Here is a 17,479-nt window from a genome sequence, read left to right on the forward strand (position 1 = left end):
TATGATGCAAATGAGATATTCAGAAAAATGACTTTGTACTATGTCTCAGAACAGTGTTCTTTTCTGTTTTTGACCACATAAAAATCATTTGGTGTTAAATAAAACAATATTATTCCTTCTGTATTTGAGTGTGGCTTAATTTTCACCAGGGGAATAAGTTCGTGAAACAACGGAAGTGGACTGAAGCATTACAGTGTTACACAAGAGCTATCGAACGGTACTCATTTGATGCCATATTCTATGCAAATCGGGCTTTGTGTCATCTTAAACTACACAAGTAAGTCACTAATTATTTAATATTTAGGAGATAAGCTATTTATTTCTTGTAATTGTTTACTGTAATTAAGATAAATGTGTACCAATGTGTTTTCTTCTAGTTTTGCCTTTCTTGCTCCTTGTCACCAACACTCAATAAATCAGTGAAGTAACACACCAGTAGCAGACACTGAATGGCTTCTTCACTTGGTTTTAACAAAGTCCCTCAATAACTTTATTGTAACTTATCAAATTTTTACTCCTATGTGCAAAAAAGGTGTGATGTATATGCTGTGAAATTCCTTCTTTGTCATTCTCTTTCATTGTTTTAGACATGTGAAGAAACAAACCATTATGTGGCTCAATGTTCTCTCCAACTATACTATACATAATGATGACAATTATATAATGAAATTTTATTTTTGTTATGTTGGAACATATAGTAAATTAACATAATTGAAATGTCAGCTTGGTCTCTGTGGCGTGTCTTTCAAAAGTCCAGGACAGAATAATAATAATATTATGAAAAGAATAGATTGCTACTCCCCATATAGTGGTGTTGGTGAGTCGCAGATAGACATAATGAAAAGACTGCTATAAATTTAAGCTTGTGCCCAGAAGACCTTCTTTGGAAATAGAAAACTCTCACAGAATAATACACACACATGACCACTGTCTTCCATTGCAATGCCACTATCCTTTTTTTCTTTGGAGGAAGGTCTTTTGGCTTAAATATGTAGCCGTCTTTTTCATTGTGCCTGCCTGCGACTCAACATTTCCTGTAATAGCGAGTAGCAATTTGTCCTTTTCATAATATTATGGAATATATAGTTTTATAGATCTTTAAAATAATCATCTTGTACGTGTTGCATTAGTGGATAAACTAAAATGCTGTTGTATCCTAAATCCCTCAGTTTGGACAGTTTAGAACCACAAAAAAATCATGTATAGTTGGTGAAGATTAGGACTCATTGGCGACTTCATTTTCAAGGGGAAAGAAGTGGGAGGCTGCATTCAGATGAATGAAAATGAAGCACATAAAATAAATATAAGAAGCAGATGAAAACATTGAGAAAGTGCACAATAACATATTGGATGATCAATGATTAAAGGTATATGGAGTAGTCAACACAATAGTCATATCAGAAAAAAAGAGGGTGGAGAAAGATATGGGTGAAATGGGTACACCATTTTTTTTTAATGCTGTTCAAAAGCAAGTGCAAAGAAAAGTCTCAGCATTTTGAAGAAATCTTGCATACTTTTAGTGCCAACTTTTATTGCTTAAAATGAGACAAGACTTAATTTCATATCACAAACAAAACTCCATCCCGTGGGTCAAAGTCGTCAGTGATTCTTGCAGGGAGGGAGGGGGGGGGGGGGGAGAAGTCAATTTCATGTGCAGGACTAGTTGCAGACTGTGACCCTGGGAAGCAAAGGCTGAAAGATTAATTGGTGAATCATTGTTTCCCCTTGTCCTCACAAGAAGTGGGGTCCCTCTCAACCTGAAGCCCTGAAAGGACCCATCCTTCCATTGAAACCTCCTCCAACCTATCACTCTTTCTTCCCCAAGGAAATAAAATTCTGAAAGCTGGGTATAGCTTTTTCCTACCTTAAGTGTTTCCATCAGCAAAATGTGGAATTTCACATGACTGTTATTGCAGATTCCTGATTTGATATTTCCTTTGATACAGTTTTTTTGCTAATGACACTTTTCTTCCTGATATCAAAAATTATGAGCAAAATATGTAATAGTTAATACAATAAACAACCAGCATGCTATGAAACAGAATAGAAGGATGTTCCAAAGTGTCTGTAGACAGTGATGTGGGCTAAGAAGTGTCAGACTATAATTCCAAAAATGTGGTTCTTGTTCCTTGACCAATCATTATTAATGACCCTGTCACCCTTGTGCACGTTGGTAGGGGAGGGAGGGGGGGGGGGGATGTCTGTATAGGGAATAATTAAAAACCAGTTAGCCAACATTTTTAATCACATTGGAGATGCACCTCGGAAGCAACAAAGATATTTATTAGTTTCGTGCCATGCACTTACTAGTCAGTAGATCAAGATACAGAATTATTTATTTAGCATACAGCAAATAAATAATTCTGTACCATAATCAGTTGTTTTGTCATGCACAAGTTCTGTTTTAGGAAATTCAGATCAGGCTGATATTTAAATGTATGTATCTGTTGTTGCTACATTTGCCTGAATTTCATCTGGCACTTGTGTTCATCACTGTGTTAATGTAAATTTATCTCCATTCATGATTCTAAAGTCTCATTTTCCATGTCAATGGTACACTATGCGCCACTTCAAACTTTCACTGCTAATAGCGTAAATTTGATTTTTCTTGCAAACATGTTGGAGCACTACTATTTTGATCATCCAGTGTTATTGCCCGAACATTGGTTTCTGACAGTTGGTCCCTCCCCTTCTCCTCTTCACAAAAGGTGAGCAGGGAATGTCACTGTGCCTTTCAATAGACGATGTTTGGAACACTATAGCAGCAAGTTCCCACACCTGTGGAGGGAAAGTATGATTATCCCAGTTTTGAAACTACTGAAGACCCTCATAGACAGCAGAGAGGAGCAGAATAGTTTGTCTCACCAATGTCCTTTACAGATGTATTGAGGGCATGGTAAGCTGATGAGTATGCAGGACCCTCGAGGGGAAGGGCCCCATATCTAGCCCGCTGGGTGGATTTCGGGAGGGCTGGTGTACTAGTGATCACCTACTCTATGTGGAGGCTGCTGTGAAGATTGCTTTTACTCACCATCACATTTCTTCACTGTGTTCTTTGATTGGCATAAAGCCTATGACACAACATGGTGCCACATATTCTCACCACTGTACATCAGTGGAGTTTCATGACTCCCTCCTGAATTTCATCAAAAATTTTCTTTCTCGGAATCTTTCTGAGCCCAAGTTGGTGATTTCTACAGTGCTTCCCACATACAAGAATATGGTGTTCCACAAGGCTCTGTCCTGAGTATTACCCTCTTCTTAAAAGCTATCAGTAGACTCCTAAAGACATCAGGTGCTGTAGACTTGCCATCCTTACATGTTGATAACTTCCGTGTCTGCTATTGATTTTCTAACATTGGTCTCACTGAGCAACTGGGGTGCAGACCGCTCTGTTATCCTGTGATTGTATCAAGCATAGGTCCAGTCTCGTTTAGACTATGGAAGTCCTGTCTATGGTTCTGTTTCGCCTTTGACGCTGCAGATACTAGACCCCATCCACCACTGTGGGGTCCGACTTGCTACTGGTGCCTTCCGGACTAGCCTCGTACTTGGTGTTCTCGCAGAGGCGCGGATTCCACCACTGTGAATTTGGTGCCAACAACAGCTGATATCTTATGCGCTCCACATTTGCTGCACCCCAAAGCACCCTAATTATGGTCTTCTTTATCCAGACACGGAGATCACCCTGCCACAGCAGCGGCCACGTTGTGGGCTTACCATGGCTGTCCACATTCAGTCGCTCTTTTCTGAGCTCCAGCAATTCCCTTTACCACCTCTCTTCTTTGTTCATGCACATACCCCTCCGTGGTGCGTCTCTTAGCCGCAGCTCTTTCTTGATCTCTCAATCGATTCTGTCCCTCCGATGGCTCTTCGCCACCAGCTCTCCTGTCTCCTCAGTTCTTTTCAGGGTTCGGAAGTGTTCTATACTGATGGCTCCATGGTTGCTGGCCACACTGCTTTTGCTTACACCTATGCGCAACACATGGAACTTGACAGATCGCTGTAGTATTTTTACTGCTTAATTGGTAGCCATCTTGTGCGCGCTGGGCCTTATCCGCTCCTGCTCAGGACTATCCTTTGCTATCTGTAGTGACTTATTGAATGGTTTGCATGCTATCAGCCAGTGCTTCCCTTGCCACTCGTTGGTCGTCGCTATCCAGGACTCCCTTTCTCTCCTCGCTCAACGTGGATGCTCGGTGGTTTTCATTTGGACCCCAGACCATGTTGGGATTCTCGTCAATGAACTTGACGATTGACTGGGTAAATTAGCTGCTACCAGACCATCTCTTGCTATTGGTATTCTGGAAATAGACCTTCGCTCGGCTTTACATCGTCAGGTTTTGGGCCTTTGGGATGCAGAATGGCACACTCTTCGCTGAACAAGCTCAGTGCAATTAAGGATTCTACAACTCCGTGGCGGTCCTCCTTACGGGCCTCTCGTAAGGCCTCTGTTGTCCTATGCCGGCTCCGCATTGGCCATACTTTTTTGACTCAGTTATTTCCTCCTGCATGAGGACCCCCCTCTCTGTCATTGTGTATCGATGTTGACTGTGGCTCACATCTTATTGGACTGCCCCAACTTAGCCACCCTGCGACAGACTTTTAGCTTTCCAGGCTCGCTACCCCTGGTGTTGGCTGACAGTGGCTCAGCAGCAGATCTCGTTCTACATTTTATTCATGATGGGGGGTTTTATCACTTTATTTAAGGGAGGGACCTTCCACGTTATCAGTGAGTGGAGGGGATGGCAGGCCCTCTTGCTCCCCCCTTCGCCCCAACTGAATTGGCTCCAACTGGGCTTGGTGGTTTACCTCGGCCCTCTGCCTTCCCACTCCTTTCCTTATGGGGCCTGTTATGTCTTGAGCGTCTCTCTTGTCTCCTGTGCTTCTTCCTTCCCGCCCCCGTCATTAGCCACTTTCTTTCCCTCACCTCTTTATCCACCCTTTTCCTTCCTTCCCTGTCATTAGTTTATCATTTTATGGACATTGTAGTTCCCTCTTCTAATGTGGGATTTTATCGGTTTTAGTTAATCTGAGATCAGAGGGACTGATGACTGCATAGTTTGGTCCCTTCTCCACCCAACGAATCAAGCAACCAACCAACCAACCAACAGCTTCCAATTCTCAAAGCCAACAACTACTTGCTACCCTGTTTGTGTCGAGGCCCATAGAACTTTGTATTCTTCTTGTGGTGTAATTTACATCAGGCTGCTTGATGGTCTAACCAAGGCCGAAATACAATCTTACCACTCTAATCAAGGTGTCATTGCCGTCCATCATGTAATGGAAAAGGTAGATTCATCCTTAGTGCCCACCTGCACTCTTTTCCTCACATTTGAAAGGGTGATGCTGCTGTCAAAGATCAAAGCAGGCTATGAAATTATCACAGTCCAGTCATACATTCAAAACCCGATGTGCTGCTACCAGTGTCATCGTTACAACCACACTAGTACATCTCGTCGACACCCAACCAAATGTGTAACCTGTGACAGGGATGCACATGAGGGCAATTGTCTGCCTCCTTCTCACCACTGCGTCAACTGCAATGGCGGCCATGTCACTTCCTTTCGGGATTGTCCCACGTATCTAGATGAGCGGGCTGTCCTAGAAATTCAGGTAAAGGAAAAAGTGCCTCACCCGGTAGTGCACAAGTTACTGGCTAGTCGCAAACCCTGTGTTCTCCCATCTGGCACCTATAGTTCTATTCTTGTTACCCCTCGCTCCATGAAGGACATGGCCACACAGACATGCGACCTCAGATTCGGCTCTGAGGTTATGAAATCGCCCAGTGTCAAGGTATCATCGCCATCCCCCCGTCCTGCTGATCAACAAACCGCCAAACTCTCACTTCAAGGGGCGAAGCTACCAACAACCAACCCATAGGCAGGAAAGGACAGGAGGAGTACTCCTGCGAGGACTTCCTCCGTCCCTCCAGCCAAACAACACCCGAGTTTTCCTCTAACCGGAAAGGCTAGAAGTAGTCCGCTAAAGCTAAACGGTCTTCCCCTTTGCCATCTCGAAGATCCTGTTTGACAGAGTCGCCACGTGGTACCTTATCCTGGTCAGCCTCTGTCTCGCCAGTGTGCGCCACCAACTGTTTTTCAGCATCGGACTCCATGGACCAACTGCTCAAGTAAGCTGATGCTTCTGTGGACCCCATGGAGCAGGATCCTCCTGCTCCTGTGCCCTGTAGTACCAACTCTACACTGGCTGTCACTCGGTGACCACCAAGTTGACACCGCTCCATCACTTACTCCTCATGACTGTCCTCCAGTGGAATGTTCGCAGCCTTTGGTCCCACTAACAGGATTTACGGCTGCTTTTAGCATCACAGCATCCCCTTGTACTCTGCCTTCAGGAAACGAAATTGTGCCCTCACGACTGCTTTGAGCTTTCACATTACTTACCGATTCATTTTGACCTTCCCCCTGAGTTCAGCATCCCATCTCATGGGGGCGTCATGCTGCTCATACAGGATGACCTTCATAGTCAACTCATCTCCTTGCCTACCAGTCTTCAAGCTGTGTCAGTTCGCCTTTTCCTTCTCCATCTGACTTTCTCCCTCTGTACCATTTATGTACCCCCATCCTTCGATGTCACCAGGGCAGACTTCCTTTAGCCTATTGGGCAACTACCTCCCCCGTTTCTGCTACTCAGTGACTTTAATGCATATCTTCCCCTTTGGGGCTCCCCCAGCACCTGACATTCTTAACCAACTTAACGTCTGCTGCCTTAACACTGGAGCACCCACTTTCCTTTCCAACTCCTCACACACCTATTCCCATTTGGACCTATCCTTTTGCACTGTCCAGCTTGCCTATCATCTTGAGTGGTCCATTCTTTCTGACACCTACTCGAACAACATTTCCCGTGTGCTCTCCGTTTGCTGACTCTTGCCCCATCCGCATGCACTCCGAAATGGCAGCTTATTAAGGCCGACTGGTCACTTCACTACTCCCTGGCGACCTTTGAAAAACAAGATTTCCCCAGTTGTGATGACCAGGTGTACTATCCCACCAATGTTATCCTTACTGCTGCAGAATGTTCCGTTCCTCACACTTCCTCTTTACGCCGTCGTGTTCCAGTCCCTTGGTGGACTGAGGCATGCCACGATGCACTTCGTGCACAGAGACGTGCTCTCCGCATTTTTAACTATCCTCCTACGATGGCAAACTGCACTCATTATAAACAGATGCGTGCAAAGTGTCATTGTGTTCTTCAGGATAGCAAACGAGCTAGCTGGCTTTCATTCACTAGTTCTTTTAACAGTTCCACCCCTTCCTCTCTGGGACAAATATCCATTTTGCGAAAGTTTCGAGCTTTTTGCACTATCACCTTGCATTCCTCCATGGGAAACAAGCAGAGGAAACTTGGATGATACCCTTCTCTTCTCCGAGTAGTGAGTGCTACAGTGCTACCTTTACTGTGAGGGAGCTTGATCATGCTCTCAGTTCATTCCAATCCTCCACCCAAGGGCTGGACACCATCCACATTCAGATGTTGCAGCACCTTTCTCTTGCAGGCAAGCACTTTCTGCTTAACACGTGCAACCGCATCTGGGCAGAGGGCACATTTCCTGGCCATTGGAGTGAAGCCACCGTCGTATCCATATCAAAGCCCGGTAAGGACAAAAACCTTCCTACTAGCTACTGCCTTATCCCTGGCTGGTGTGGTGGCTCGAGTCTCGTCATTTACTAATGAATGCACAGTGTGGATTTTGAGTGCAGTGTACTGCAATTGACCATCTCGTTACTTTGTCCACCCATGTCATGGATGGTTTTCTGCAGGAATCCCAAACTGTGGCTGTGTTTTTTGATTTGGATAAGGTCTATGATACCTGCTGAAGAACTGGTATCCTCCATTCTCTTTACATGTGGAGGTTTTGTGGGTGCACGCCCTGTTTTCTTTGAGCATTTTTACAAGACCAAGTTTTCGAGGTGTGTGTGGATTTTGCCTTGTCGGCCACCTTTATCCAGTCATCCTCGTTGCTATTGCCATTAACCCTATAATGGCCTGTCTCTCCCCAGGCATCTCCAGCTCTCTTTTTGTTGTCGATTTTGCCATCCATTGCAGTTCTCCATGGACCTGTCACACTGAGCAGTGTCTTCAGCACTGTCATGATCATCTTTACTTCTGGAGCATTGACAGTGGCTTTCGCGCTTCCCCAGACAAAAGCATCTGTATAAATTTCTGTTGGCGCAAATGATTTCTCCCACCATCTCTACATCTTGGGCCTGTTGCCCTGCCTCCTTCCATTCATTGGAACTATGAAATTTCTCTTGCTCATGCTCAACGGGAAATACTCTTGGTCCTCCCATGTGTCTTACCTGGCAGCTCACTGTACGCAGTCTCTCAGTCTCCTACCTGTACTCAGTGGTACTTCCTGGGGTGCTAATCATTCGAAACTCGACTATGGGTGCTTTGTTTATGCATCTGTATGCCCATCCCTCTTACATTGTCTCAACACTATCCACCATCATGGCATCCATTCAGCCACAGGTGCCTTTTACACCAGCCCGGTTGAGATTCTTATGCTGAAGCTGCTGAACTACCACTGTTCTACCACCATGACTTTCTTCTCAGCAGGTATGCATACCGTTTGTCTGCCATGCGTTGCCACCCCTCCTATGCCTCCTTCGTTGATTGTTCCTTTGATCATCAGTATGAGGCTCGTCCCGCTTCTCTGTTGCCTCCTGCAGTCCGCTTTCGCCACTTGCTACGGTGGCTTCACTTCACACTACCAGCAACACTCCCAGTGGGTGTGAACCCTTCACCACCTTGGCTTCACGAAGCGGCCATTGTTAACTTGGGCCTTCATTCGCTTCCTAAGGACACTACTCCAGCCTCGGTCTATCGCCCCCAGTTTCACAACCTTCACATGGAACTTCGCAATATTCCCTTCGTATACATTGATGGTTCTCATACTGACTGTGGGGTCAGGTGTGCCTGCGTCCTTGGCACCCATGTCTTTCGACATCAACTTCCGACACACTGCTCAGTATTTACAGCTGAGGTCTTCGCTCTGTATCATGCGATGGAGTTCATCCAACGACACAGCCTTTCCAATTGTGTCCTCTGCTCAGACTCACTCAGTGCCTTTCAAAGTCTAAGTTCGCATTCGGAAGGACGACGGTTCAATCCCGCGTCCGGCCATCCTGATTTAGGTTTTCCGTGATTTCCCTAAATCACTCCAGGCAAATGCCGGGATGGTTCCTCTGAAAGGGCACGGCCGACTTCCTTCCCCATCCTTCCCTAATCTGATGAGACCAGTGACCACGCTGTCTGGTCTCCTTCCCCAAACAAACCAACCAAACCAAAGTCTAAGTGTGCTGTACACTGTCCATCACTTAGTGCAGTGGGTCCAAAACTGTCACTTGCTCACTCTTAGTGGAGCCAGTGTCATGTTTCTGTGGGTCCCTGGTCATGTTGGTCTGCCAGGAAACAAGGCTGCTGCCAATGCTGCAGTCCTTGTACCTCAGCCTGCGAGTACGTGTATTCCCTCCGATGATCTCTGTGTTGCCGTCTGTCAGGAGGTGGTGTCCCTTTGGCATTGCCATTGGTTGTCCCTTCACGGGAATAAGCTTCGGCTTATTAAGCCTCTCCCAGCACCTTGGACGACCTCCTCTCGGCTGCATATTGAGCACTGCCTCTTTAGCTATCGTCAATTGCGAAGTGGGACCACCCCAACACTTTTTACACATTGCGTCTGAATTTTAACTGTCTGCCACTTCCTGCTGGATGCACTTCTTTTAACCATTTCCGTTCCAGCTTGTGTTTGCTGCCTGATTTATCAGCAGTTTTAGTGAATAACGAGCGGGCTGTCGAGCATGTTTTACTTTTTATCTGCCGAAGCAATATGGCGAAGGCTATTTAATTTTTAGTTTCGGACCTCCATTTCTGTATGGGCTTTTTTAGCCCTTTTTCCACATGTCTGTTTTTAGCTGTCTCCTATTCTGTCCATTGGGACTGATGTATAATCGTTTAACTCCTCTTTGTGTTCGTATTCTATAGTTTTGACTTGGGCGCGTATGATCCTGCTTGTTTTTTGCACCCTAATGCAAAACAAACTAACTTCAATCGGCTGTCCACAGGTACCAGAGAAGGGCATCCCACATGGCTCTGTGTTAAGTGTATATTGGTGGACGATTCGAACGGGTTCTTAGTTTACTCCGAGAAAGTTACTTTTATTCTCAGTTGTAAAGCTTTAATCTGCCTCCAGAGCAGAGCCAATGTGGTTGAGGATTGGGAACATCCCACTGTACACTAGGTCTGGGGGATCCCCAACTCTACCACCTAGACCAGGCTATTCTTCAAGTATCCTTTTACTTTGTTTTAATTGCTTTTAGATTTGGTTTGGCTGTTTTTCTGTCACACCCAGTTCTCTAATCGTGGTGTTGCACTTTGTTGAATAGTGAATGCTCTTAGCTGTAATGGATCAGGGGTGGGACTGCTGTGGGTGGAACATTTTCTGTTGCATGCAGAGCCCTAGGAATGCCCACCTGCTGACTTCCCTGTTTCTCTCATCTTGCTTTTATTATTGACAATGTAGTAAATGTCCATTACTTTTTTAGCCTTCTAGCTTTTACTGTTATGAATCTCCCAACTAGATCAAAAATATTCTTGGTGGGTGTCTACTTGCAAGTGTACCACTCTTGGGTCACGGAACTGACGATCTCATTACTCAACCCCCCCCCAAAAAAAAGAAAAAAATAATCAATAAACCAATCAATTGGTAGATGTTTATATGTACAGTGAAAACTTGTGCTGCTACCTGTGTGGTTGTTATGAATTACACCATTTACACTGTTAATAGAATGCCACTTCTTGAACTAGATCCTGACCCTGTTACACCACTTGGACCTGAAGGGTTTCACTTGTCACGCATTTTTGCTGATATAGACCATTTTATCCTCACCCAGAACTGTACCCACACAATGAGATGCTTAATGTGGTTAAGACATGTTGCTTCTTAGGACTTACATTTGATGACCAGTTAACTTGGTTTCCCCATGTACAACAGATTAAGTGTACACGACAATTAAAACGTAATGTCCTATGCTGTCTCAGTAACACTTCCTGGGAAGCAGAGCATTCCACTGTTTTGCAACTCTACAAAACTCTTATTTTCACATTTATATTGTGGATCAGCAGTGCCATCAACATTGTGACCACTACACCCAATACACCACTGTGTGACCAGGCTTGCAGCTGGGGCCTTCTGAACAAGTCTGTAGACAGCCTGAATGTAGGGGCAGGGATTCCCCCCTTATGGATTAAGCACCACCAATTACTCCTCCACAGCTACACCCTACACATCGTTAGACATCCAAATCAATACCTTCCAGTTCCTGATACGGAAGTAAGGGTATGTTGACACTGCAGCCTCACTGCTGGCACAGAACCCTTTATTCTGGCTTTCTGCTACAGCTTTTTAGGTTGAGTAGATTGCTTGCAGTGGTCTGAAGTGTACAATATATTTTCTGCATTGTATGACAACAGTAGTAGTGGTTCATTTGCACAAAATACATGATTATGGGCATGGACAAAGAAGTGAAGGTATGGATGCACCCTTGATTGGAGAACACTCACATTGTAGATGCTTCCATTGGTGTTAACAACTGTTCAGAACTTATCCAAAAAAATTTTCAGAGAATTAAGTGTCACAACAAATTTTCTAGTTTATTTAAAATATTATTGAGCCAGAAATAGTTAAAATGTCAGTATTTGGCTGAACATTTTAATGCAATTTCGATGGAAGAGCCATTGGTAGGACTATTCAACCTGAGGTAATATTTCATTAGTTTTTATCCACATTTACTTCAGATACTACATCTTCCACATGTAAATATTTGTCCAGATAATTTACCAAATGTAAACAAAAAATTAGGTGAAAGAGGAAAATTAATATCTATAAAGTATTATACCTAATACTATACGATATGAAGCAATTGTGATGATCTGTAGGCCTATAATGCCACGTAGCTTTGTGGTCAGTCACAACTGAAATAAAATGCCTGTTTAAAATTGTTGCTAACTTGTAGTTCTCAACCGTGGAATTATCTATAAGCTGAAATGAATACTACATTTCTTTTGCTGACATATTAAGTGGTGTGGAACAATCAGTTTCCAGGTTTCCAAGTAAAACTGCAGAAGAAATTCATTGGAAAACAAGCTGCATGCATTCAAAATCCAAGTCACTGACCTTAAACGTGACAAGAGCTGAGTGTAAAGGTCTTAAAGATCTCTGCAACAATCCTGTCCTCGTAGACCTGGCAGCTGAAAAGGGCAAGGCAGCCATCATTGTGGAACAAGCCAACTACGTCATGAAGATTCGGTTGATGCTGGAGGAGAAGACATATCAAAAATTATCCTGGGACCCATCATCCAGAATAATAGTAAGATGTCTGAGCTTCTCAAGAGGTCGTAACTGGAAGAAAATCCATTAAAAGTCTCCTCCCTTGGGCACCTTGACCACCTACACTTTATGACCTTCCAAAGGTTCAAAAGAGCAATGCACCTCTATGTCTCATTGTGAGCGCCATTTGATCACTGACTGACAGACTTGCGAAAAATCTGGCCAGCCTCCTTATTCCACACATTGGTTGCTGTGTGCACTACATCAAGAATACAACTGACTTCATTAATCAAATTAAATGCCTACATTTTGGAGGAGGAAATATTATGGTCAGCTTTGATGTGGTGTTATTATCATGCTCGGTTCCATCCAGGATTCCATAGTTCTGCCTTCCCAGTTATTTGATGGCACTGTTGTGGATTTAATTAAGCACATTCTGATGTCATCATGTTTTTTGTGTGATGGACAATATTTTAATCAGATGGATGACATTTCGCTGTGGGGAGCCCATTAGCTCCAGTTATAGCCAACCTGGTTATGGAACACTTTGAGGCCATCACCCTGGACACAGCTCCTGCAAAGTGTAGTTGCTTTTATTGGTACTCTGATGAAGCATTAGTCATCTGATCATTCATACATGAAATGCTGGTAGTATTCTTGGACCACATCAATTAATGTCCGTGAGAACAAAGTTCACAACAGAGGTAGAGACCAATGGAGCCTTGCCATTCCTTGTCGTCCTCATCTGCTGCAAAGTATATTATAGTCAGCTTTGATGTGGTGTCATTATTCATGCACATTTCCATCCAGGAATCCGCAGTTATGCCCACCCAGTTGACAGAATGACACTGTTATGGATTTACTTAAGCAAGCTCTGATGTCATTGTATTGTTTTGTATGATGCAGAATATTTTAATCAGACAGACGCTGTCACGATGAGGAGCCCATTTCCTCCAGTTATAGCCAACCTGTTTATGGGGCACTTTGAGGACATAACTCTGGACATGGCTTCAGCAAAGCCTAGTTGCTTTTATCATTACGTCAATGACACACTCGTCACCTGGTCTCATGGATGTGAAAAACTTGGAGAATTTGTGGACCACATCAACAATATCCATGAGAACATAAAGTTCACAGTAAAGATAGAGGTAACTTGCAACTCCTTGACATCCTCACCTACTGTATAGCAAATGGGTGTCTGTGCCATGGTGTTTACCAGAATCCAACCCACACGAACCGAAATCTGCATGCTAACAGCCATTACCATTCTCCCCAGATACATTCCGTACTGAGGCCTTTGGTGCATCAAGCTGAAGCCATCTCAGATGCTGAAAACCTGCCGAAGGAACTGAGTCACTTACGGAAAGTATTGAAGAAAAATTGCTACAACTACTGCCAGATTTCGCAAGCCATCTTTCCGAAAACACGAAAGCAGAAGGACCTCGAGGCGGACCTGAAGAAGCTTGCGTTTTGCCATTTTGTGGCTCAGTAACAGGGAAGACTAGCTGGCTCCTAAAGAGGCATACAATCACTTCAGTTTTCAGGGCTCCAACAAAATTTCAGAAACTCATGAGGGCTGTGAAAGATGAAGTAGGCCTCAGAACACCAGGCATATATAAAATACCGTGTGGGTGTGGATAGTTTTGTGTCGGACAAACTGTGCCAACTGTTGAGCGGCACTTGTAGAACACTAGAGATACTTTTGCCTTTGATACCCTGAGAAATCAATGGTAGTGGGCCATGCTCCATATGGACATTGTATTGCATTTGAAGAGACATTAGTTATTACATGGACTAATAGTTTCTGGGATAGTGTAATTAAATAAGTGATTGAGATAAAAGTTTGTGACAACACGTTTGATAAAGACGGTGGCCTACAGCTAAGCATGGCTTGGGACCCAGCCACTGGAAGGTGAAAGTGGGCGCACAAAAAAATGTTACCCTATATGGTGCTGGAGCGAGCACAAGTGACATCACAGAAGACAGTGTGGCTATATATTAACATTAGTAGCAACCAATGGACAGACACCATTTGACAATGGCCGAGGAGTACTTAGCCAAAAGCTTATGGATTTTAAACCAAGTGATGCACGTGGGAGCTCGAAAGAATTTTATCAGTACATATCATTGCAAAACAGTACATTCATGTATTATGTATCACTATGAGAAGGAAATTTGGCGCAGCATCAAACGCCTGGGGAAGTTGCGTGTTAAGAAGGCTAATTTAGTAAGCTCTCTAGCCGTCCTACAACACTGGTATGAAGAGAAGATGAGTCTTGGTTTGCCTTCATGAGTCACCATATCAACACTGCTGAGGCCAAGAGAATATTTTTCTGTGCCAGCTTTACCCTGCTGTAACAGAGGATACTTCACATCAGAAAGCACTTGGATACCAACAGCTGCAAGCTAAAGACTGTCCACCTGCAGCTGACAGAGAAGCTATCAGCTTTGGATTGGGAATGGATTGATGCAGCCACAGTAGCACAACAAATGTCATTGGAAGACAATCACAGAAGGGAAGAAAGAGAAATTCATTTTGCTTTCGCAGCAACAGTGTGGGACAGGATGAAAAACAACAGAACACTCAGTTACAACATGATGACGAGAAACATCGATGCGGATGATGTGCTGGCTCTTAAGAAGGGACTTAATTTTGCACCATTGCTATGGAATATCCTTTTACTGACATAATAAATTGTGTGGAATAAGCAGTTAGCAAGATGCCCTGTGAAACTGGAGAGGAAATTCATTGAGTAACGAGCCACATTCTTTCAAAATCCAAGCGCAGACATCAAAATGGCAAGAGTTGAGTGTAATTGTATGAAAGATATCTGAAATGATCCTCTCCTCATAGTCCTGCCAGGTGACAAGGGCAGCGCAGCCATCATTATGGAATTAGCCAACTATGACGTGAAAAATTATTTGACCCTGGAGGAGAAGACATATTGAAAATTGTGAAGGGACCCAACATCCGGAATAATGAGAAAGATGTTGGAGCTTCTCAACAGGTCTTTAAGAGGAGGACATCATTAAAAATCTCCTCCCTCGAGCACCTCAATCACCTACGTTCTACACCCTTCCAGAGGTTCACAAGAACAACACACCTCTTCCTCCCATCGTTAGCATCATTGGATTGCCTACTTTCAGACTCGCAACATATCTAGCCAGCCTCTTTACTCCATAAATTGGTCACTGTACCACATTGAGAGTACAACATACTTCATCAGCCAAATGAAATGTCTGCATCATGGAGGAGGAGATATTATTGTCAGCTTTGATGTTATGACATTATTCACACTTGTTCCCATACAGGATCCCGTAGTTCTACTCTCTGTTACTTGACAACAATGTTGTGGATTTATTTAAGCACACTCTGATGTCATTTTCATTTTATTGTAATTGATTTTCAGGTCTGTTTTAAATGCATTCCGTATATTTCTTCCTTTAGTAGTTGTAAATTTATCTTCCATTAGAGTTACACAGTATATTAAACTCCACCCAAACAGCCCATGAAGGCCCAATGGTACTGACTGGCCGCCGTGTCATCCTCAGCCCACAGGCATCACTGGATGCGGATATGGATGGGCACGTGGTCAGCACACCGCTCTCCCGGCCATGTCAGTTTACTAGACCGGAGCCACTACTTCTCAATCAAATAGTTCCTCAGTTTGCCTCACAAGGGCTGACTGCACCCCACTTGCCAACAGTGCTCGGCAGATCAGATGATCACCCATCCAAGTGCTAGCCCAGCCCAACAGCACTTAACTTTGGTGATCTGACGGGAACCGGTGTTACCACTGCAGCAAGGCTGTTGGCAAATATTGTTAATAGAAAAACAAATGAGGTTCAGGTCTATTCCATTAACATCCATCATTCCCATTTTTCGCAGTTTGGGAACGTGATAGCTGCCTTTAGGGCTACTGAGAATAGTTTGGGTTTTGTGGAATTTCATATTCCATTATATAGTAAATAGTGATATTTGATTACATAGCAGCTCCATTTGGACAAAAATGTACTTACTCTCTCAATCGGCTACATTAAAAACAGCAGTCTTGGATGCCTCGTCTCTCAAATGAGGAGCTTGCTGAATAAAATAGCATAATACAGATGTACACAGGACATAAGTTAGTTTTGCCCATTTTTTTCTATTATGACTTAACTGTGGTTAACATTGTTTCCAAATTTCTTTTACAGCTACAAAGCAGGAGAGGCAGATTGTACAAGGGCCTTGGAACTTGACCCAAAGTATGTGAAGGCCTATCTCCGACGTGTCACAGCCAGGCTAGAATTGAATCTTTTCCAAGAAGCCAGATCAGATCTTCAAAATGTCCTGGAGTTGGAACCAAGTAATTCATTTGCGGAAGGGCAGTTGTCAATGTTAGACCGTAAACTGGCTGAAAATGAGAAGGTAATGAATTTTTCGGTGTCATAATATTTTAAAACTGCTGTTACCTTATTAAGATATGAATATTTTTTCAAATCAAAGTTCACATCACAGTCAGCATACATTATTTCGTTAGAGAAAGACACTAATATTTGGACATCTAGCCTTTTAGTGCACTAAGCCTCGTTGGCTGAAAACTCATTTCTGACAGTCTTTCTGTTGTACCTGTCTACAACTCAGCATATCCGCTATATGGTGAGTAGCAACTTTCCTTTTCATAAAATTGTTACATTCCATCCTTTGGTGTACTATTTTGAGAAATAACAGAATACAACACAAATAATATTCCATGGATACCATGGAATGGGGACTCTGGGATTCAATGTGGAAATATATATATATATAAACAAAGATGATGTGACTTACTGAACGAAAGTGCTGGCAGGTCGATAGACACACAAACATACACACAAAATTCTAGCTTTCGCAACCAATGGTTGCTTCGTCAGGAAAGAGGGAAGGAGAGGGAAAGATGAAAGGATGTGGGTTTTAAGGGAGAGGGTAAGGAGTCATTCCAATCCCGGGAGCGGAAAGACTTACCTTAGGGGGAAAAAAGGACAGGTATACACTCGCGCACACACACACATATCCATCTGCACATACACAGACACAAGCAGACATTTGTAAAGGCAAAGAGTTTGGGCAGAGATGTCAGTCGAGGCGGAAGTAAAGAGGCAAAG

At 43.6% G+C, this 17,479-nt stretch overlaps 1 protein-coding gene across 3 annotated transcripts in view; it reads left to right on the forward strand.

The window, feature by feature from the left end:
* The window catches only part of LOC124605438 (RNA polymerase II-associated protein 3), a 103,432-nt gene that overhangs the window by 62,730 nt on the left and 23,223 nt on the right, over nt 1-17,479 (forward strand). For all 3 annotated transcript variants that reach the window (XM_047137110.1, XM_047137109.1, XM_047137111.1), the window contains 2 exons: nt 150-277; nt 16,550-16,763. In XM_047137110.1, the coding sequence (XP_046993066.1) occupies nt 150-277; nt 16,550-16,763 (342 nt within the window). The remainder of the gene's footprint in view (nt 1-149; nt 278-16,549; nt 16,764-17,479) is intronic.

This window comes from Schistocerca americana, chromosome 3 (assembly GCF_021461395.2).
Source record: "Schistocerca americana isolate TAMUIC-IGC-003095 chromosome 3, iqSchAmer2.1, whole genome shotgun sequence".
NCBI lineage: Eukaryota > Metazoa > Arthropoda > Insecta > Orthoptera > Acrididae > Schistocerca > Schistocerca americana.